The sequence below is a fragment of the Engraulis encrasicolus genome, chromosome 11 (assembly GCF_034702125.1).
Source record: "Engraulis encrasicolus isolate BLACKSEA-1 chromosome 11, IST_EnEncr_1.0, whole genome shotgun sequence".
Taxonomy (NCBI): Eukaryota; Metazoa; Chordata; class Actinopteri; order Clupeiformes; family Engraulidae; genus Engraulis; species Engraulis encrasicolus.
Window position 1 is genome coordinate 17,062,224 of NC_085867.1, and position 21,314 is coordinate 17,083,537.

The following is a 21,314-nucleotide window of genomic DNA, read 5'->3' on the forward strand; positions in this document are numbered from 1 at the left end:
TTGACTGTTAGCCTCGTGACTAAGAAGTACAGCAAGCAACAAGCAAAGAGTCAGCCACTCCTTCGTAGCCTGCCGTGCCCCAAGCACAAACAGGAACACGACCCGGACGGAATGTCATAGCACATTATGTCACTCGTTAGGGGTAATATAGAGGTAAACAAGAACGCCTGAGGTCCAAGTCTAGGCAGTGTGCTAACTGATTGGAACTCCCAGACAGACTCACAAATACGCGAACTAAGTGAAAAACGTATTCTAAGGTCAATACTATGTAAGATTTTCAAACCTTTCATCAAACTCACCAGACCAGAGATGTGACAATGTAATATCTGAGTTGCCGTGAGTTGATCATGTCTTAGCAAGTGGAAAATCTGAAATGGAATTATGTCCCCCAGGTAGAATAAAAGTCACACATATCCATATAATGAGTTCTTTTATTTAAGGTCTTAATTTAAATAAAAAGTATTAAAATAATACAGCATATATGGCAACAGTTTGTGCAACGCAAATGCCGACTGACTTCAAATGTTTCATTTGAGGACTGATATTTTTGATCTGACAAAAAACAAACAAAGGCACTTGACACTTATATCCCCAGCTGGCAATACTAAAACGCTGTTCACAAAAGTTAAAAGATTTCTACTTGTCAAAGATGGCAGTCACTTGAGTCTACTAGGTGACCTTTGTGCACTTCAGCCAGATTTAAAAAAATGATTTACGTTTGAATCCCAACAGAATACCAAGGCCACATGATGCAATGATCTCCTGGTTAAGGTATAAAACCCATAAAAAGATAGTAGTAATAACAAAGCTCAATAAATAATATCATGTAAAACACGAAAGAGAAACAACACTCTCTTGGTCACTGGAGCAAACGAAACATTCAATGACAGCCAAGAACTCTGTCTGCTTCCCTCCTCACATTTAATTATCACAAAAAAAACTCAGTGAGTTAGTAAGCCACAGACTTCTGAGAATGCACAACCCATTGTGTAGTTTGCCTTTTTGTTAGAACTTCCAAACGTCTGCATCCTTGTTCTGCATCCTTGTTAAGTGTTCAAATTCACGGCTCTGGTACAGCCTCACAACACAGCAGAGCTTGTGGTTTTTTTTGTATTTTTTTGCATGTGCCCTTGCTAGTCAGCCTGGTCAAGTCAAATGGTCTCTTTTGCCATGTTTGTGTGTGTGTCTGTGGGAGCGGTCTCTTTGCCTCCTGTGTGGCCCCCGAGTATCCTGCTTCCGTCCCCTATCCCCCATGCCCCCCCCATCGTCCTCATCCGGGCCTCCAAACCTGTAGCGCGGTAACTGTGGTGGATAGCGGGGTGGGCCGGGGCGCGGGGGTCCCCTCCTGTCCCAGTCAGAGAACTGGGGTTGCTGTGGGAATCGGAGAAAGGGAGGGGGGTCTGGGTAGAGTCCTGCCCCCCCCTGGAAGAAGGCCGGAGGAGGGGGCAGAAGACCAGGGCCGCCGCCGTTAAACCCTCGGTTCATCTCCCAGTGAGGTGGTGGAGGCCTGCATGAGAACAAGGCAGAAAGATGCAGTTACACACATGAGCCACTAGAGGGTAGCATTCAACTATTGATCTGGCTCAATATACAGCTCCAGGCCTTTTTATTAGAATACCATGAAAAAGTTGATTTATTTCCATAATTCCATCAATAATGTTAAACTGTCATGGATTGTAGATTCATGGCTCAGTTTTTTAACTATTCCAATCATTATTTTTTTTCTTTATATATACGTTGGCCTTCCAGCTCAAAAATTCGTATTATAAGAATATTGTTATAAAATCACATTTTTCTTCATCAAAATTCGGGTCACATTAAATCAGTTGAAATTTGGTACTTTCTACATAACATGCAATGGTCAATACTTGGTTAGGACATTCTCTGTCTTCATAATGGCCATGATGCGTTTAACATTGAAGTCAATGGCAAAAACAATGCATGGGAGTTATGGAAGCCCAGATATCCTTGATGCTTTGCCGTCAGCTGTTTTTGTATAGCTGACCTGGTGTCCCACACTTCACTCTTCAATATACCCTGTAGATTTCCATGCCACGTTTTGGCGCTAACTCACCAGTTTAATTCTAAATAACCAGAAATGAAACCCCATTGAAAATGAATGGGGTTTTATTTCTGTTCAGTTAGAATTTAACTGGTGAGTTTAACAAAAGTTAGTTACACAAAGGCAAGTGCTGAAGTGAAATGCACAAGACAAAGGAATGACACCAAAAAATAAATACAGCATGTTCGCCAAAGGGACTACGAAATAGTGGTAATAATATACAGCCATCCATGATGTCGGTTTTGTATTGATAAAAATGAATCACCTAAAACTGTTTCCATATGGCCCGTCACGATCTCCAAGCCAATTTCTTGGGTTCCTGAAGGGCTGGTTGTGCTGGGGTGCCTGGCTCTGGTTTAGTGGGGGCCTGTGCTGCCTCTGGTTGGGGAAGCGCTGACGAGGCTCAGGCTCTGGGTCTGGATCTGGCTCCGGCTCCTCCATGCCTTCATTGCTACCACCACAAGAAATAATCAATGGAAGAAACGATATTTACATTTAGTGCTGCTTGTATGTAGAAAAAGATAGACAGAGGTCTGGGCAATCATTAGATATCAAATCACTATTAGGAGGGATTGTGTATTTTATGGTAGTAGAGTTTCTTTATTGATCCCTAATTTCCTTCAGGATCAATAAATATTTCTTTGCTCTAGTTACCCTGCCTAGGTTGGCAGGGAGAGGAAACCGTCTTTTCCACAGAGGTGGGCTGAGCAGGAAGAATGGAAAAAACTAGATTGACTTCTGCACAAAGTAATACAGCCCAACACATAACCCACCTCCTCTTGGGGCCTTGCTGCAAGTCGTTGACGTAGTTCTCCCTCTCAATATCGTGACCTCTTGATGTGTTGAACACTGTTGGGGAAAAGATTTCACAGCATTTAGAAAGTGTTTCAATTTCTCTTCATACTGTACCATTCATGAACCCGAAAGCAAATTATACAACAGTGCCATCTACAGGTATGTGCTTGTGTGTGCGTGTGCATGTGTCTGTGTAAAAGACACATGTATAATTTGGCATCCCAAACAACTTTGGCAACAAAAAAACACTACAAATCTTTGCAGGATAACAACTAGACGTCTTTGGTGGTACTGCAAAGCCTGTATTTCAGTGACGCGCATCACATTCCATCCAGGGGACAACGTCAAAAGAAAATGTATCTAAAAAACAAACTTTGACTCTGCTGCTGCCTAGTGACACCTTACAGGTGAGAAGTGGGCACACTACAGCCATTATCAACAGGATGGCGTCAACAATGACACTTAAGAATGTTTTTTTTTTTTACGTATGTTTTAGGTGCTTTTGGGGCCTTTATTATGACAGGATAGTGTGAGAGGAGACAGGAAATGAGGAAATGACCCCGGCCGGACTCAAACCGGGGTCCCCATGGGCATGCAAGCCCAAATGTGGGGGGCGTAGTGCGCTGCGCCACAGCGCCCCCATAAGAAGGATTTTGACTCGGACCACCGATACAAGGAAGTTCAATACCGTGCATCGGTGGTGCGAGTCAAAATCCTGCTTACATGTACAGTACACTGTATTCAAGTACACATACTTATGAATATTCAAGTCAAAAGTTTGTATTAACGTCTCAGAAACATTTCTATTATATGCACCATATACTGCATTTAAAAATGTGCTTTGTATTATACCTCTATACTGTATGGTTCACTGCACGGTTTCTGTATTTCTGTTCAAGAGATAATTACTAATGAATTATAAGCACCATGTACATTAAACAGGATGGGCAACTTGGTTGATGTCTACCACAGCAAGCCATGTCATACCCGTGTAATAGGTCACTGGGCTGATTGTGTCATATTCACTTTATTCACTTTTTTTAGAGTTTGGATATTCTAATCTACAGGCCAATATACCATTCTACAGAATTTAGCACAATGTTGGGCTTCAGAAGGGTTGCCCCTACACCCAATTCACTGTTAGTGAGCCAACAATGAATCACATTTCTTCAAACTTTATTTTATACTGTATATACTCTAAGAAATGGTAGTTAACAGGGCTTAAAGCAATCCCAACTTATAACACACTCACTCTCTCACACACACACACACACACACACACACACACACACACACACACACACACACACCACTTACATTCGATGGCCTTTTCGGGTTCAATGCCGTCAACATCTATTAGGTACCTGCAAGACAAGACATTAGCAAGTCAAACGTTTTATGCGGTCAGTGAACTGGTCAATAGAAACTTCTGATCACACACATAGACAGATACTTACCGACACACAAGGTAGCCAGTACGATTCAGGCCGTGAGTACAATGAACGCCAATCAGGTCATCTGTGATTGAACAGAACAAGAGAATCGTTCACAAGAAATTCACAGACACATTTGTGTGTTGATTTTTTTTTCACAGGCTCGCTGTAGCCCTGGAGGTGCTAAACGACTTGCCGTTGTCTTCATTCTCTCGTAGAAACCTCCTGACAGCCCTCTTGAAACTGAGGATGGTAGGGTCACTGGGAACTTCGTGTCCAGCGGTGAAGATCTTCACGTAGTGCACATACTCTGGAAAATCCTGCCATGCACACAAACAGTTTGAGCAATGAAATACAGCACAACTTGGGCAACCAGTCATAACTGGTGCTTGCCGTGATATTGGTGTGGTAGGCCTACAGTCTTTCAATGTGTGGTGCAATACCACGCATAAGAGGATGAAACATCATTTGTCCACTCCTTCAGGTAGTTCAGAGCAGCTTGACACCGACACAAAGGTGAGTATGTGTGTTAGTTCCACTACTGTCGGGGCTTACTGACAGCTTTGGCTGGGCCCGGAACAAAGTCATCGGCATGGCCCCCCAATCCAATGAGGACCCCATTCTGCGCACCCCTCCCCAGGGCCCGGTACAACTTACCCCCATTGCACCCCTCCCTGCCGGCATCCCTGCCTACTGTCTTCTAATCAAAAACACATACCAGCCAAGCTATATGAGTGTGGCTAAATGGTGCTTTATGAAAATTCCCAACTTCTTCTTACCTGTGGTTTGTAGTATCTTGTTGTGAAAGTAAGGTCAATGATGAGACCCAGCTGCTGTTCTTCATTCACCAACACGTGTTGCAGGAGGTCGTTTGGACCAAATGCCTCGGATGGGGGCAAGCGGTTTCTCAGAGACTGTGGGATGCATAACATGGCGTCATTTCCAAGATTCAGTTGCACAGCAGAGTACAGTCGGTTAGAAAACTGTGAGTGATTCCTAGTCCCTACCTCTTTCAATGGAACCTTGAAAGCAATAAACCGCGTCCCAGGTATCCTTTTCCCCACAGCCTGGTAATCTGTCCATCTAAAAGAGGAGGTTCGTGTCAATGTCTGAAGTTTCATAACTATGCAGCACTTCGGGTGTCATTCAATTGGTATCCGTTAAGCTCTTACCGATCAGGAACATCATTCTTCTTCTTATTCTTAAACTGGGGCATTCTTTTCGCATCTGTAAATTCAAAGACTGTTGATAGCAAGACAGGTCTGAATGTTCACTGTTATACTTCTATGAAACACCTCAGTTTCGTACCAATTTCAGCAGCAGATTGTTAGACAGTGCCGGCATAGTTAAAAGGGAAATAACAACACTGATACAAAGACATGTTTGAATCACTAAGGCCACAACAGAACTGAAATAACAACTTATACACAGATGCTATCAACTATCATGGCTAGTCGGCTAGTGCTGCCTTAGATTCTACGTTATCTCCAGCTACTACAAAGAATCTCATGGCTTGTTTACGTTAACCGACTTACGCGTGGTATGAATATCCTTCTGAAAATATATGAAAGAGCACAACTGGAATGATTTGAATGAATCCCTGCACGTCACTTTGCGGCCCAAGACAATCAATGGACAGACTCCACGCATGCTACATTCTAGCCAGGAGCAGCTCGCTTGGTAAGCAGCAGCGACACGTTCAACAACATGCAGCTGTCTCCTCAGTCGACCTCGCATCCTGTTACTGCCCCCTTGTGTATTGGAGCACTCAGAGGGGAAGGAAGCAAAAAACATATGCTGTCCATTCATGCCCATTTTTCATTTATTCATTTATTTATTTATTTTTAGGTGCTGTTTCCACGTAGCAGGATATTTTTTAGCAGGGTATGTTTTTCTCCTGTTGAGGTGTAAACGCAACATGTGGATAAAAATAAATCCTCCATTGTAAGAAATGCATTTCAGCCCCCTACACAGGATATTTTTTTCTCCTGCTTTTTATACCTGGATTTTAAGTATCTGCTACGTGGAAACGGAAGGCCAAAACCAATGCAAAACCAATACAACCAGGAGAAAAAATATCCACATAAAATATCCAGCTACGTGGAAACAGCACCTAACCACATTTTAACATCCACAAACACAGGCCATTCTCAAATAATAGGACATTTAGAGAGAATACAGGTACTTGAAAATCGCAACTCCAAGTGTGTATCCAAATCCTTGTAGGCCACACCAGCCTATCAAAACTGAACCCTAAGGAATGGAGAGTCTGGAAGAGCAAGATAAGCCGCAGATGCTAGTAAAAAATATATAGGGCCTATATAGCCTAGGCCTACTAACTACTGTAGTTAGTAGGCCTATATGTGAACAGAATGCATGAATTTAACAATGAGACAACTTCAAAGTCAAATGAGGTCAATATGTTTTGTCCATCCAGTTGGCTTTTGTGTGAGTTGTCAGTCACATGCACTGTTGTTTAAATAAATTACTTAAATGCCCAAAGTTGTCCTTCTGTTTTGTTTGACATAGAATCCGTTGCATGTATTACTTACAGCGTAAACAAGGCAATATCAAGAACCAACACCACGCGATCTATGTGCAAGCAGTATTGTTATTGATACCCAGTGTTGGGCAAATTACTCAAAAACTGTAATGCATTACTGATGACATGTTACTGTCTTTTTGAAGTAATTCCTTACTCTACAATATTACTATAGAGTAGACTATTAATAGGTAATGCATTATACCATTTTTGCATCAATGTAGTTACTCTTACCAAAATAACTTAATATGGATCTGGCAGTTGACAGTATAAATCAAGGTCATGAGATCATGACTCTTTGACCTATCATCCAGGAGATGTTTGGCAGCATGCAGACTAAAAAGTAGCAGGTTCAGGAACAGCTTGACCCACACTGAACACCATTTAAATCCAGGTTACAGTAAAACATATTGTAACATTGTAACAAAACTAACATTGTTACTAGTATCTATTACAGATTTTCACCCTGTAACCCCTTACATTTCTCAGTTTCCATCAAAAAGTAATGCATTACAGTATGCGTTACTCCCACTGTTGAAGCCTTGGTAGTAGGCCTGTCATATTAACCCCTTAAGACGCGACTTTATACATTTGTTGTTACCACTATGGTAATGACCAAGTCGTGGTGCATTACTAAAGGCCCGGTGTTATGTCATAGTATTGTAGTCCTATGGTAGTTACATTTCAATGACTATTACAGGGTGCCTCTGGAGGTACGGTGTGCATTAAGGGGCTACGGAGGCATAGCCTACCCTAAATTCTCGCATGGAAATCTAGGCTCACATGAGTTTGTTTTCATAGCTACGAATGTAGTATTAACAATTTACAATTTAGGCTTGTAGGGGACTGTCACAATGAGGAAAATGCATTATAAACACATAGGCTACCTGGGGCTACATTTTTAAAGTTGGCGGGGGAGAGAAGCGGTGAAGGGCCAGCAAAGGACCCAGGCCGAGAATCGAACTTAGGTCGGCTACGTAGTAGATGCCTTCATGTCAAGAAATTTAAAGCTGCACTGTGTAAGATGTAGTAAAACCAGTAGCCAATTTAGGGACTGTTCGTAATTTACCGGGGGGGGGAGGGCTGGTGCGTAGGGGGGGGAGGGCCATGATGAAAAAAAATGAGGTGGAGGGGAGGGCCATGGCAAAAAAAATCGGAGTTAGGGGGAGGGCCATGGAAAACGAATTTATTTTATTTTATTTTTATTTATTTTTTTAAACAATAATAAAACATGTTCTGAAACACATCGCTTTGCGATGCAAGGTCCCGGTGCATGCTTTAGCACTGAAGCGTGTATCTGTTCAAAAAACTATCAGGTGCAGCTACTGTAGATTGCCCGCGCTGACTCTCTTTGACTGTAGGATTGCTAGTGCTACGGAGGAACATTGAGCATCATAGAAAATGCCCGTGAGCAAATATCAAACTAGCTGATGTGAACTATATGGGCTAAACAGTTTGGGAAGTTTTGACAACGAATTGGATGGGCATTTCCAGAGGAATTTTGGAGAGGTGTTGTAGTCAACTGGTGGTCACAGCCTCTGGTAAGCCATGATTTTATTTATTGGCACCGCCGTGTGCTTACATTTGTGTTCAAAGAACTTCAAAGACCCCAACCAGACCGGAAAGAACTACCTAGGCCTAGACATTTGGCCTAGACGTACTTTGGTAGAACGGTGCAGTGACGCGAGTTTGTTTTGTTTAGCTTGTGGTGTCAAGGTAGTAATAAAAGTGGTATTAACGGCGATGTGTTGGCCATGCATCATAAGGTCTTGAAACCATTGGAGGAGCTAACTTGTTGTGAAGAGAAGTCTCATCACTTTGGTGAACAAAAACGGACCAACTAAGCAAGGAATTATGTACATTTAAAGCATGACGGGAGAAGGAATGTCACCAAGTTGTGCATCGTGTCAGGTAAGAAGTGACTTTTGTTTTCTTGCTGTGGAGATTGGATTCGTATAAGCGTGTATTGGTATGCTAGGTCTTGCCTGTTGCTGGTGAAGTAGTCTATCTTAGCCTCGGAGTTGGCTATGGGTGAATCTGAAGGAGAGCACAGCCGATGGTGTGTCTGGCTTGTCTATCATCACAGTTGTCAAAGTTGAATTGCCGCGGTGTGTAATGGCTGTGCTATTGTTGGATGTTTTGGAATGTTGTACTGGTTCTGTTTTGGCAATTTTTTTTACTTTTGCCTCTTGCTGCTGATTTGACCACCATAGCACCACCTATTAATGCGTCTTAATGGCCTACGTTAAATGCAAACTAAAGGTGGCTTTCTCACTCTCCCTGTATCAATAGCCAGCAATGGCTCGAGCTGCTTTGGCGCTTAGCCTACTTCTTGCTCCGATCACATCCCGAACTCTTTGGCCGTCAGAGTGTAATTACATTCGGGAAGGTAGAGCTACCGGTATGCCTGTGTGTGTGCGTGCGTGCTTTTATGCGCGGTCTGGGAGACCGAGATGCACCTGATCCACAGTCGCAATTGCAAGAAAATCTTAATTATTTGAAAGCCCGGTCACCTCTCACGAGTGCATCGCATAGCCTAGTCAAAGCATTTCTTCTAATTTCACACATTGCACACTGGCCATGCTGAAGAGACAAACTGTCAAGGCAGCGCGATTTGCTCTTGAGCCCTCACCTCCACATCAGGTGCGCGTTTCCCTTCCGCAAGAAGAAAATAATGTCAAAGTGAGACGTTAAAGAAAAAAAAGTAAAATCTAGCCATCCTTGTTTAGGCTACATAAAACATGAGGGAGTTATTCAGATGTGATTCGCCATTCCTCACCCTAAAATTGATTAGAACGCAGGAAATAGCATCTAAAAAACAGTTTTTTTTTTCACAGCACCCCCTGGTCAAAACCAGTTCCTGCGTCCCTGGCTTCGCTACTGTGCTGAACATGTAAAACGTACCTTGTGAAAGGCGCTGCTTGTCGAGCAGGGAAATATTGAAGCTACGGTGGGGAAACTCTCTCCACTTTGTAGTTTACAGTAGTAACAACTCGGACATTGGTATTGAAATGGAAGTTTTTATTATTATTATTATTATTATTATTATTATTATTATTATTTTCACTTAACACGTAAAAAAAATAGTGAATGCAATTTGTCTTGGTGACAGTGGAGTTAAAAGGCATCCCATGCAGCCGCAGAGGTAGATTCTTGCGGCTTCTCATAGGTATCCACTGATATCGATAGCACATAATAGTGCAGACAACCGCCCTTGATGTAGGCTACTCTGACTGTTCTCATGATGGTTGTTCATCTACCAATTTGAAATATATATATTTTTTATCTGTAGGGGGAGGGCCATGGGAAAACAAAATTGAAGTGGGGGGAGGGCCATGGGGAAAAAATTTGAGGTGGAGGGGGGGGCCATGATTTTTTTTTTTGACCGGACTTCCAGCGCACCAGCCCTCCCCCCCCGGTAAATAACGTACAGTCCCTTAGTATGACCAAAGCACGGTAAGTTTTGTGGCTAAAAATGTCTATTTCTAGAAATTCAAAATGGCGGACCATGGATCCCCCTTTTCATGTAGGCCTATGAAAAGTGCAATTTCCCAGTCATATTGAATAAAGAGTTTTATGGTGGTGGTAAGCTATTTACTAAAAGGTAACATTTGTGAATGGCCTTCATGGATTCTGGAAATGAACTACGCAAAATATTACACAATGCACCTTTAAGTCCCAGTAAAATGTGAGAATGCATAGGATTTTTCGTCAGTGTTTGCATAGTTTAACGGGAGCGTGTCTGTTCCCACAACATTTTAGGCCTTTTGGTCCCACAGCATATTCCGTTGCTCCATGTTCATTATTCATAGGCCCTGTTCCATGGCTGGGAGAAATGCATGTTCTCGGAAATGTGGGAAAATGGAGTTGTGGAACATAGGGCCCATATTTGAATAATTTCTTTAAAATGTGGGAATATGGAGCAGCAGGAATAAACTATGGGGCTATTGGGTTGTGGGAACACTGATCCCGTCTAACAGTAATAAATAAGCGTAACAATGCAAGTCTATGGGAGCAAACAAAACATCATCTAATGTAGGCCTTACTTGAGAATGAATGTAAAAAAAAATCACCAAAGTGCAAAACATCCATTACATCCCCTCCTGTGATCACTTGTGGCTTGATGCCGTTTACTTCCAGTGATTATGCTGCCTGAACTATAATAACTGATACCATACCAATAAATGTAAGTAGCCTACTGAAAATAGTAACTGAGATGAAGATGAATACACATGAATAATGCTTGGAAAATCAAAAAAGGATGGACTCACTCTAACCTATTCATTCTTCACTCAGAGCCGTGTATTAAGATTATTATATAGGCCTATTAATCTTAATTATTATTATAATGTATTAATCTTAATTATTAAGATTATTATTTTAATTTACGGCTCTGTCTTCACTTGTCCACGATCGCCATCTACCTGCCAGTAACAGGACCCCTTCTGCCACTGGTCGAAATTGGCGCGAAACCCACGGGATCACCAGACGAGACAGGTGCTGCTGCTGCTAGCATAGATATTCTATGCTGCTACTCCCTCTGGGGTCTGACAGACTGAGGCAGTTCTCATGGTGAGTTAACAGCATCACAAACTCACTTTGGCTAACCTGACTAGAACTATGGCTGATAGAGGTGATAGAGGATATCTACGCGATATTTTGAAACGACAAGGCAAAAAAGTATGGGAAAGGCATGGATAAATCACTGCTGTGCGTACAGACTTCGGCAGCAGTAGCGAGCTCTCCTCCAGCGACGACGAGTGGGACGGGCTGTCAGAGTTGGACTCGGACTGTTGTTCGGAGTCGTACTCGGACTCGGACTGTTGTGGGTGATTCTATGAATTCGGTGCCCTTTCAGAAGTCTCAGTGTCCCAAGATAAAATACTGATATATTTCTTCAGAACATTGACAAAATCACAATTAAACTGCACTGTTTCAAAATATTGCTTGTTTTTAGTCTATTAAATAGAAAAGAAGGATATAATTACTGTTATTTTCATTTTTATAAGGTTTAATGTCTGAGAAGCACAGCGATTCTGCATGTCCCCATCACCAATTACAGTAACAATGTGGCCAATTTTATGTTTACATTCTGTATTTATTTTTTTATTTTTTTTGTTAAATACATCACTGCTACCCCAATTTAACATACTATGTGTTTTTTTGGGGGGGGGGGAAGTAATTATATTTTAGAAGAAATATAGGCATTTTCCTCTGTCCCTGCGTATAATTCAACTCAGTCACGCAACCGGCTCCACCCCTATTTGTATGCATAAATGTGACATCATTGTGACATCATTTAAGGAAGTAGATTCAGCAGAGTATCCAGAACAGCATGGTGCAACAAGTGGTAATTGTTATGTCTTATTCCTTCAAATATTGTAACACTTTTATAAACAAATGGGTTCCGTCAAGCTTAAGTACTCAACTCTGTTGCGTGAAAAAGTCATTGTAGAGATTTTTTTTGTCAAGAAATTGAAACTGAATAATGCCATGTGCCACTGTCCTAGCATTTAGCATGAATAGTTAACAACAGATTAGCATAAAATCTTCAACCCTATCACAGTCAACCCCGTCACACATTCTGTTGTTATGGTGTTGAATGACTGTGACGGGGTTGAATAGTTGTTACACCCAGGCCAGCTGACAGGGGACAAACAAGTCAATTATCCCAAAGCCAGGTATAGATGGGGACAGAATTGGGTACCCATTCCATTGAATGTTTTATTGGGGATGGGGGTGGGGTGGTGGGGGTGCAGAGCTCGGGGCTCAAGCCCGTTCGAGCTGCCCGGAGCTCTGGCAAAGTGTCAGCGGGCCTGGTTATATATTTGCTATATTTGATATTTAATAATTTGTATGTAGAACTACTCATATGAAATTTCCTTGAGATTGGGTAGGTCATTGACTTGTCAAATTTGCAGGTTTAATGATGGCAAAAACAGCTGCAGAAAGGCAAAGGGAATACAGGGCCAGAAGAGATGCTGACCCAGAGAAAAGGGAAAGCTATCTGAGGCGTGAGAGGCAGAGATGGAGGAGAGATGTTGAGGAAGGAAAAAAGAAAGGAATCAAGGAGCTGAGTGAGAGAGGTCAGAGGACAAGGAGAAAGATGTGGCGGCAGGCTAAGAGGAGACAGAAGAACAGGGACCAGCTTGCCCTTGGGCCGACCCCTCCTGTATCTGAAACAGAAAGTCATGTGCTTGTGTCAGACCAGACTACAAATGCGGACTCTGACAACTGGAGCGAAGATGGTACAAGTTGCACTAAGTGCACGTGTTGGAATCAGCACCAAGATAAGTTACATGCAGGTAAGACTGATAATGATGCCCTGTCCATGTATTCCTTCCTTTCCCGCAAATATTATGTCAAGCTGCTACACTGCCATGCTAGCCAAGGCAGTGCAGGCAGGCCTACAGTCAGTGCAAAGACTTCTGCTGTATCGAACACATCCACAGGGGCTAGCTCTACATCGAATCGTTTAGAACTAGTTCTAGAATTATAATTTGTCTGTCAGATCACCTGAGTCAGGTGTAACACATGGCAATTTGACATCATGGGTTGACTGCATTTAGAGTTAAGCTCTACTCTCAATGGTTGACTGATATTGGCTGAGCGCCAATGTTGTCTGAGCAGAGTTATAGTTTACTGTACTATGACTAATGTTGGCCTATTATTTCCCCTATTTCGACATGTGACTTTGAGCATTGATTGTTTTAAAATGCGCTATTCACAGTGTTTCCAATTCACTGGAAATCTGCTACATTTCACCTGAAAATACATTGGCCATTTACCACATATTTCATTGGACATTTAAAATGTCGATAGTTTAAGGAACTAAACTCTGTAATGTTTCAAGTGGATTTGGAATTTCTTTAATGTAAGGCCTACTCCATTGTTGAGACTGGTTGTCTGGCCTGATTATGTAATTTATCCATTCCGATCTCATCAACAGCAAAGAGGAAGAGGCAAGAGAAGGAAGATGACGAGAAGAAGAAAATGACGACGGAAGTGAAGGAAGAACAGGAGGTGAAGATTAAGAAGGAAGAGGAAGAAGACGGTGTGAAGAAGGAGGTGGAAGAGAAAAGCATAAAGAAAGAGGAGGGGGAAGAGCATGAGGTGAAGAGGGAGGATGAGGAGGAACAAAAGATGAAGAAGGAGAAGATAGAGGGGGAAGAAGACAAGGTGAAGGGGGAAGAGGAAGAATAGAGGATAGAGGGGGAAGAAAACTAGATGAGGAAGAAGGCGAACTGAACAGGGAGGAGGAGGAGAGATGAAGCGTGATGATTGGGACGGTTTAGATGAAAGGCTAAGGGGGTGGGGCATAAGCAGTCACAGCACAAGAGATGCTGAGGAGATGAGCTGCCATTCACCTGGCACTGGCTAGTGTCCGCGTGTGTGTTCAAGGTACAAGCCGTTGGCCACCAAAGTTGTTCAAGTGCCTTATTTCTTGGCCGCCATACATCATTTGTGAATGATCAATGTTTATATTTACCCTCCCAAAGTTTACTTTTACATAGGCCTAATTATTTACTATTAGGACATTTTATCATTTTATTATGATTACCATTGCTATTAGGCAGTTTACTCTTCTACTACCATGTGCACTTGAGTTTTTTTGTCTATGTTTGTTTGGACATGTTTCTTCCCTATATTTTTCAATTCAGTTGATTCTATGTGTATGTGTGAGTTGCCTCATGCACTTCTTCTTAGTTGTTTGAATAAAAGGCTCAAACGTCGTCTTTACATGGTTATTACATACAAAGAGTTCAGATGCAAAACTCCCTAAGTGCCTTTTGAGAAAATAATCTTAATTCATTTTTATTTAATACAAAGCTATCAAAATTACATAGATTTTTATTTTATTTATGTAATATAACTATTTACATGTATTATCAAGTACATGAATGTAAACCAAACCAACAACAGGGTTCTCTAAAAATATAGAAGTGCAGGTCTTCAGAAATGGAGTTATTACATACAATACAAACAGGGCGGTATCAAGAAATGATGCCATATGCCTCTAGTTTTCAGCATCATTTATTGACACCTTGGAAGGTACCTTGTCACATTGCTCTACCATTACTTAATTTCTTAGTGAAAAAGCTCCTGCTGCTTAATGTGGTAAATTCTCTCACCAAACCAAAATAAAAGTTTTCACTGAAACTCCCAAATCAAGACTGTTCGCTGTAGCTGTTAAACCTGCCACTTAATGCATGTTTCACTCTGAAAGGCAATGTGTTTTGAACAATTAAGTAACTGTGGCTTTTAGCACCTTTTACAAATAAATGCACCTGTGATGAGATGACTAGCAGGTGCTAATGTCACATTTTCACACCTGCTTCATGGCGAGTAGGCATGGCATTTGGGCATGTGCTGTATCACCCCAACTTACTCACACTGTAAAGAAAATCATCTTAGCACCCACAGCACCAGTACATTTATGAAACACTGCTTCAGTGGCTATGCTGTTACTGTAATTGAATGGACACCAAGATGGGTACCAATCAGAGATGGGACCAAGTCACTCATTTGCAAGTCGCAAGTAAGTCTCAAGTCCTTACAATCAAGTCCGAATCAAGTCACAAGTTAAGACACATTTTAAGTCCAAGTCCAAGTCCTTATCAAGTCACCTTGTATTTTATGTGCAATATTGACAATTACTTTTGGTCATCAATTCATTACCTCTCCACACTGCTTTGTATATGTCCCCTTTTGCCAGTCATGTCGGAAATCGAACATGGTATACCATGATTTCATGTTTTTTTGAGCATGGTTCGGCACAGTTTTTGGTTTGACAATGGTTTAACTATAAAATAAACCATGGTTTTACTCTGAAAGCTAACCATGGTTTTATCACGGTTTATAATTATTCATTAAATTACACTTAGTAGGCGCTTCTTTTATCCAACACACATATTGGTGACAGTCCTTGGAGCAATGTGGGGTTAGGTGCCTTGCTCAAGGGCACTTCAGTCATGGATGGAGGTGTAGGGAGAGGTCGGCCTAAGGGTGGGATTCGGACCTGCAACTCTGTGATCTTCGTTCCAACTCCCTAAACATTACACCATGGCTGAGAACAAGATTTCATGTTTTTTTGGGTGACCCAAAACAAAATCCATGTTTTTTTGGTGCAACCCACAATTAACCATGTTTTTTTGAGCATGGTTTGTGACTATGGTTAAAGCATAGACACAAACCATGCTGAAAAAAACATGAAAACCATGAATAACTATGATCAATGGTTAGTGATGAAATATGAGATATGTGATGAAAACGGCTTCGGCTTGTATGTGTGAGGGGCCCGGTTGAGCCAGAAATGGCCGTTTTTCTTTTTTTTGTCCCATGCCTCTCATCAGACCCTCTGCTCAGCTTACCACTTTTCCAATCAGCTTTGTGAATGGAGTAAGGCGGAAACCCATTCATCTGGAGACAACCAGATAAAGCAGAGGCTGTACAAATTAATTCCCATTCTGACAGAGGGTGTGTGCAATCCTCCATCCTTTTCCACATTTCACTGCAATCATTTTAGTCTAGTCAATATAGGGGGTCCACGCGCACCCCCCGTAATTGTTGTTGCCACCCATTTTTTTAGACTCCTTAATATGTCTAGTTAACAATAAAAGATGTTAGCATTGCTGCAAATTGTCCCATGACTGTTTTTCAGAGGTCATCTTGGAAACTGTGCAATAGCGATTTTTTCAAATCTGATATTTGACTATTCACATAACTTTTGAACCAAACATGATACAAAGACAAATGAGACCACTTTTCCACATAATTCTTGCATGGGGAATGGATTGGAAGGGTCATTATGTTCATAAAAACATGTTTTGACTACTTTGTAGGACAAAAATGACTAAAATGTATCAAATATTCTACACATTCGGTTAGGAACTAGTTTGTAAGTTTTGAAAAATAGTGCAAAGATGACAGTAATTGCAAGCATTTATGACTTAATACATTCCTTGACTTCAGGTCACTACCATACATGCTGTCATTAACATTAAAACATCCCTGCAACCTTTTAAGGCTATGCTTAGTCATGGTTGATGCGAAAAGCACAAAATATTAGCAATCTGATGCATTGAGATGCATTGATGACTTGACCCTCCCAAAACTTCTAGCAGATTTTTCAGTGGTTTACAATAGTATCAGATGTACGTAGAACATTATAAAAGTTGACCAAACTCTGACTTTTAAAAAAGGTCTCAATTTCAAGATGGCCGCCAACAGACCCTTTGCATGATCATGGCCCAAAAATTACCTTAAATGACTAGGAATAGTGATATTTGATAAATGTTTTGACCATGTCATATTATAAATATTATATCTGCTTGATGGGTAAGTGATATGTACAATTTCATATGGAAGAAGTTCACTAGAATTGTGTGGTTTTGTAATATTAGCCTGAAAAAATCATGTGTAAACACTAACCTTTTTTTGTGTGTGTTTGTCTTTTTTTTTAATTGCATTAGCCTTTTGTTGTTCATAATGTGTGTACATTTTGAAATGTATCTCATTTATAGCTTGATTTTTGTGATGATGAATAATAGAAAGCCAGAAAGCCAAAAACAAAAGACCAATTTTGTGTTTCAAACATGTGAAAACAAGGCAGGACACGAATGGAATTGCAAAACAGGACAGCATCTGATGTGCAAAGGCACAACAAATGATAAACCTAACATTTCCAAACCTACCTTAAGTGCAGAGGCACAAAAAATAAGATCATGTCAAACTTCTGCAGTGACCACAAAGAAATACTAGACCACAGTAAATTGTCAGCGACAGTAATAAAAGCAGTACATATATGTTATGGCATAGAGAATAGAGAGGGTCTAGTGCACATGAACAATTCTGTGTCCCTCAGCACTGCCCAGAGCACGGAGGAGATGCCAGGAGATATGCCAGTAAACCAGGGAACATGGAAGAGACCATAGGATGGTTTAATATCTCCTTCTGTGTGCCAAGTTGCACAGGAAGACCACTGCCAGAGCTCTGCAAAATGAGCTTTACAGGCAATTAATGTAGGCCTGTATGCTGCTGTTCAAATGGTCAGAAACAGATTTCATGATGAGGGTATAAGGGCCTGGTATTGTGACTAGGGTGACCATCTCCGTGACGCGCAAAAGGAGGACATATTTTCGGACGGGGAAAAATGTCGTTTCTTAGATGCAATTTCATGTATTTGAATGCATCTTTGTTCGGCTTAATGCTGTGCCTTACGCCAGACAAGGAACTGAAAAGACGGACGGTCCGTTCTTAAGACGGACGTCCGCCACCCTAATCCACACATGGGGCCTATGCTTTCTGAGCAGCACCGTAGGGGGCAATTTGCGTAAGAACAGAGAACATCAAAACGGCATATTTACCGTCGGCGCACTGTGCTGTTCATAAATGATGCAGACACCTTAACATTCTCCATGTTCTCTCCAGACTTTGTCATGTCTGCCACATGTCTTCAGTGTGAACCTGCTCTCATCTATGAAGAGCACAGGGAACCAATGGTGAATGTGCCAGTCAATTCTCTCTGGTATATGCAAATCGCTCCCTACAGTGCCGCTTTGTAAGCATCGGCCCCACTTGTGGACACCAGAGCCTCATTCCCTCCTAGTGAAATCTGTTTCTCATCCACATCCTCCTGGACCTCTCTGCAGCTTTTGACACGGTACCTAACACCATCCTCTTTCAATGGCTCTCAGAGTTCACTGGATTATCTGGCACAGCACTCGTCTGGTTTCACTACCTGTAAAACTGACAACAATATGTCACAGTCAGTCCCTGGATTCATCCTTTATCCTAGATTCATCAACATCAATTCAGTCCCAAAATAGTCCCAAAATAGAAATAAATCAAAATAGTCAACAAATCTGCTTTCTACCATCTCATAAACATCTCCAGACTCACTCTCAACACAAACACACATACACACATACACACATACACACATACACACAGACACACACAGACACACACACATAAACACACACACACACACACACACACACACACACACACACACACACACACACACACACACACACACACACACACACACACACACACACACACACACACACACACACACACACACACAGTGGTCTGTTCTGCAGGGCCCTAGTGGCGCACTTCCTGTGCCACCTGGCACAAGGAAAGAGATAGTGATCCCACTGCTGGATTGTAAAACCATCCTATGGCCTACTCCATGTCCCTTGGTGTACTGGCATCTCCTCCATGCTCTAGACATTGTGGCGAGGGACATAGCAAACCTTTTTGCCACAGAGCTCATTGATGATTGGATGAGTGGCACTAGCTGAGCAAAAGCTCATGATGGTTGGTGAAGCACTTGCCCACCCCAAGAAACAGTGGCATTAGTGGGCTTTATCAGTGACAAAGGGTATGTGTCCCAGTTGAGAGCCTTACTCATGCGTCTCTCCAGGGATTTTGTATAGCTCACTCTCTACACCAGTAACAAAACCAGTGAAGGGTGAAGGGTGTGAAGGGTGTTGGGCTTACCCTGGGTATTGGGTGTGGAAGTTGACAACAATCTCTTCAGTCTTGCTACCTGTCAGCAGGAGGTTGTTGTGTCTGTGCCACATCAAAAATGTCAACCAGTCTTATCAACCCATGGTGAGGATATCCACTAGAGCTCTGTCATTTGCAAACTTCCAAAGAGGGTTGGTGCTAATAGGTTTAGCACTGAGGACTGAGCACACCTTTGGCCCTGTGCTCAGTGTTATGATAAATGAGGTTATAATTATTATTACATTGCACTTAGCTGACGCTTTTATTTATTCAAAACGACTTACAGTTATTATTTTTCAGGGTATTGGTTACAGTCCCTGGTGCAATGTGGGTCAGGTGAGGTTATTTTTCAGGGTATTGGTTACAGTCCCTGGGGTTAGGTGCCTTGCTCTAGTGCAGTGGTTCCCAACCTTTTTCTTAAGGGACCCATGTTTTTACTATTGTAAGCTTTGGTGACCCAACCACGCGAGCGCCCGAGACGGAGTCACAAGATGCCCTCCGTTTCCTGCGAAAACTTATTTTAGTTATTTTATTCCTCAATTCGTCTTTGGTCAAATATAGAATAAATGTTTAATGTAGCACTTACAATTTGTTGCGTCTATGCATTTAATATTAGTTAAATGCTTTGTCTTTTATTCAACATGGGCTATATATATTTAAAACGAAACCCCTTAAAATCAAGAGGGCTCCGCGACCCCCTGTGGATCTTTGGCGACCCATAAGGGGGGTCCCGACCCATAGGTTGGGAACCACTGCTCTAGGGCACTTCAGCCATGGATGGAGATGTAGGGAGAGGTCAGGGGGGATTCAAACCTGCAACCCCTAGATTGAAAGACCAACTCTCTAACCACTAGGCCAGGCTGCCCCAGGTTCTTGGCATTTGGTGCTTGGCTAAAGAAGTCCTGCTGAATACTGAATTGTAATCCATGACCAGCATCCTTATATGTCAGAGCATTCTCTCATATTAGTCTTTTTATAGAAATGAATCAGGGCTGGGAGGACTGGAGAGATTGCATCCTCTGTAGAAGACCTGGCTGAGCATCCAATGCGATCAAGAAGAAGGTGGATGGGTGGATTTGTTGATGTGCGACAAGACTAGCCCTTCAAAGCATTTCATGATGCTTGGCATCAAAATAGGAATGATTTCTTTGGGACAACTTTGATGGTGATAGCTTCGAAACATGATGGGATCATGTTGGTAAAGAGATAGTTTAGCAGCTCTGCTCAGTCTTAGCGCACACAACATTGGCCATTGTCTGAACCAGCTGGTTTTCATAGGTTGATCGTGGCAGACACAGAGTTTGACACAGACACAGTGTTTCTCACAGATGTGCCTGGAGAGAATGGTGGTCAAATCCAAAGCTTTCCCTTTGATTTTAAACCAGAGTGCATCCAGAGTGTATACTAAGAAGCTGGTTTAGTTGTAAAACAGGTTAAGTTAACCTTGTGTTAAAGGCAAATAATCTAAGAACCTGGAGCCCTCATTTTCTTAACTAAATTATGTTTGTGTTACCATGGAAATTGGGATGGATTCTTCTGGCAAATTGCAGGAAAATAGCAATGATCTGGATGGCGTGTTGCATATTTTAAAGCAATAATGGGTGAATTTGTTTGTGAGAAATTGTATGCACTGTGCTGCCAACAGGGAATTAGGAAATATCAAATTAAAGTATTCTGATTCTAAATCTTCAGAATTGCTGAAGAGTGGGAATTTCACATTGTTGTTAACAGTACACAGTAGTGCAATTACTCAGAACATGAACTGATTAAGTCAGAAAACATGGAGTAAAACACCTATATTTCTTGGCTACACATGATTCTGAGCCAACACATGCCAGCTCTATTTCACTAATTTTGCTCTAATTTAATTCAATACGTTTATTTCTATGTGGATAATGGATTTCCTCAATGTCAAAATGTATTTATAACTACTAACCCATCAAGTAAGGATGGTATCAAGAAT

At 41.7% G+C, this 21,314-nt stretch overlaps 2 protein-coding genes across 3 annotated transcripts; one reads left to right on the plus strand and one right to left on the minus strand.

The window, feature by feature from the left end:
- Positions 1-413: 413 nt before the first annotated feature.
- On the minus strand, positions 414-6,028 carry dusp11 (dual specificity phosphatase 11 (RNA/RNP complex 1-interacting)). 2 transcript variants are annotated; one of them, XM_063210052.1, is made up of 10 exons: positions 5,826-6,028; positions 5,463-5,532; positions 5,298-5,373; positions 5,070-5,204; positions 4,487-4,610; positions 4,315-4,375; positions 4,175-4,221; positions 2,836-2,911; positions 2,328-2,513; positions 414-1,507 (listed from the first exon to the last, which is right to left on the minus strand). In XM_063210052.1, exons 1-10 carry the CDS (start codon positions 6,025-6,027, stop codon positions 1,147-1,149), a joined length of 1,338 nt encoding a protein of 445 aa, XP_063066122.1. In that variant the 5' UTR covers position 6,028; the 3' UTR covers positions 414-1,146. The 2 variants fall into 2 exon arrangements, with proteins under 2 accessions (XP_063066122.1, XP_063066123.1); XM_063210053.1 differs by having other exon boundaries at positions 5,463-5,517; positions 5,826-6,027.
- A 6,124-nt stretch (positions 6,029-12,152) lies between these two features.
- On the plus strand, positions 12,153-14,538 carry LOC134458817 (cilia- and flagella-associated protein 251-like). Its single transcript, XM_063211221.1, has 3 exons — positions 12,153-12,182; positions 12,754-13,137; positions 13,782-14,538. Exons 2-3 carry the CDS (start codon positions 12,759-12,761, stop codon positions 14,033-14,035), a joined length of 633 nt encoding a protein of 210 aa, XP_063067291.1. The 5' UTR covers positions 12,153-12,182; positions 12,754-12,758; the 3' UTR covers positions 14,036-14,538.
- Positions 14,539-21,314: the final 6,776 nt, after the last annotated feature.

What these genes read in the sequence shown, in the direction of transcription:
- LOC134458817 (XM_063211221.1), top strand. Translation starts at nt 12,759, where the DNA reads ATGATGGCAAAAACAGCTGCAGAAAGGCAAAGGGAATACAGGGCCAGA. An exon ending in CCAAGATAAGTTACATGCAG is followed by an intron (nt 13,138 to 13,781) that starts GTAAGACTGATA and finishes TCTCATCAACAG; the next exon opens with CAAAGAGGAAGAGGCAAGAG.
- dusp11 (XM_063210052.1), bottom strand. Translation starts at nt 6,027, where the DNA reads ATGCGAGGTCGACTGAGGAGACAGCTGCATGTTGTTGAACGTGTCGCT. An exon ending in GAAGGATATTCATACCACGC is followed by an intron (nt 5,533 to 5,825) that starts GTAAGTCGGTTA and finishes TGCTATCAACAG; the next exon opens with TCTTTGAATTTACAGATGCG. An exon ending in ACTGGCTACCTTGTGTGTCG is followed by an intron (nt 4,222 to 4,314) that starts GTAAGTATCTGT and finishes CTTGTCTTGCAG; the next exon opens with GTACCTAATAGATGTTGACG.